Here is a 1763-nt window from a genome sequence, read left to right on the forward strand (position 1 = left end):
TGAAAAACGTAACCCTCCTTTCTCATAACGCGTCCTGTGCCACTTGTCGTAGCCTAAGATTCGCCAGTTTACTGGTGTTCCTTAGGTACTCCCTCGGGTCTTAAATGTCTCCGCTTCAGGAAGAACACTGACCCAACTGGCTTTCCCCACTCCACTTCCCGGGAGGGAGCAGGCCGCGCGCGAGCGTGCTCTCGTGAGACTGCTCGTTCTTCTCGCGCATCCCGGCGGCCCGGGCAGCGGCCATCTTGCGGGCCACCAGCAGCCCGGACGCCGCTCTAGATGTGTACCTGCAGGCGGATGTTGAGGATCACGGAGCCCGCGATGTAGAAGTACGGGAAGTTCATGCGCAGCTGCCAGGCCAGCTCGAAGAAGGCGAGCAGAGTGCGGGACAGCCCCTTGCAGAAGGCGCCGTACGGGGTGGCGGCCGCGGGGCCCACGGCCCTGAGCGCCAGGGCGGACGGGGCGTCGGTGGGGGCCATGGCGTGGTCCCACCCGGCCGAGGGTCTCCGCAGCGACGCGCACGTCAGAGCAGGGCCGGGCCGTGGCCAGGGTGACGCGGCCGCTAGCCTCTCCTCCGCCGCTGGCTCCCGCCGCTCCGAGATTTTTCTTTGATGTTTATGAAATGTCCTTTTTTTTTTTTTTACTTTTGGTTGAAATTCTATTTCATTATATATTAGGATGGCAACTGGAGCTTGCTTTTTTGTGTCCTTTAGGTTGGAAAACATTTTTTTTAAATACATTTTAATTTTGGAAATATGTATCATTGTGGCTGAGGTGTGTATTTCTTCTATACAGAAGAAAGATGTTTCCTGTTTACAAGTCTTCTTTTAGTCTTTGTCTTTTTATTGGATAGTTGTCTCCACTGATATTGAGGGAAATATAAATAACAAGTGACAGATATGTCATTTAATTTTTAATGTTGGTTGTGTCTGTTTGTTTGCATATTTATTTTAGTATTATTTTGTGGTTGTTATTTATATACTTTTTTTTGTCGGAGGGAAGGTAAGGGAGATGAAGATAACTTCCTTGTGTGGAAGATTTCCTTCTAGTACCTTCAATAATATAGAAATGTGTCTCTGTCATGCAATATCATGTTTTCTGCATCAATGGTGACTGAAAGTTTTTCAGTGTAAAATTGCCTGGACTGGCATCTTTAGTCTCCTTCCAATGGCTATTGCCTGGCACAATGATCAATACCCATCAATATGTTCACCATCATCTTGGACTCTAAGCAGATTTTATATTTCTTTTGTTCATTACTTGGATATAATCTTTCTTTTTATATATTCACCTGTCTGCTCTTTGGAAGCCTATGCTTTCCAACTGCACCTTTTGCAATGGAAAACTCTGTTTCTGACAACTGGGACTTACAGCCAAAGGGCCTACACTTAATTGTGCACTTTAGATTCCTATCTAAAATGAACAATTCCCTCATATATCCATTTCCAGTATAAAAAGACATTTAAAGTGTGTATCAGCGAGCAAAGGTCAAGATGACTAAAGATTTCAGTACCCAGATGCCAGGTGAAGGTTAGTTATCTGCTGTACTACCAGTTGTTTCATGAAGAATGATCCTTCCCATCTGGTATCCTCTACCCACCTGTGGTTTCAAACTATCCATGTCAATTTTACCATAGAGTCTTAGGCAGTATATTTTGGGTAAACACGACATTATCAAAAGAGGTCATATTGGCATCTCGTGACAGTCATGGATGAGCACCTGTGGGCCATGAAGAATGTAGCAGGATTAACGGCAGTGGGTT

General features: G+C 45.8%; 1 protein-coding gene across 1 annotated transcript; it reads right to left on the reverse strand.

Moving 5' to 3' along the window:
• Positions 1-220: 220 nt before the first annotated feature.
• Positions 221-597, reverse strand: LOC110543277 (small integral membrane protein 10-like protein 1). Its single transcript, XM_021629647.2, has one exon. The coding sequence runs from the start codon at positions 477-479 to the stop codon at positions 276-278; it is 204 nt and encodes a 67-aa protein (XP_021485322.1). The 5' UTR covers positions 480-597; the 3' UTR covers positions 221-275.
• Positions 598-1763: the final 1166 nt, after the last annotated feature.

Source organism: Meriones unguiculatus (genome assembly GCF_030254825.1).
Source record: "Meriones unguiculatus strain TT.TT164.6M chromosome Y unlocalized genomic scaffold, Bangor_MerUng_6.1 ChrY_unordered_Scaffold_23, whole genome shotgun sequence".
NCBI classification, from domain to species: Eukaryota; Metazoa; Chordata; class Mammalia; order Rodentia; family Muridae; genus Meriones; species Meriones unguiculatus.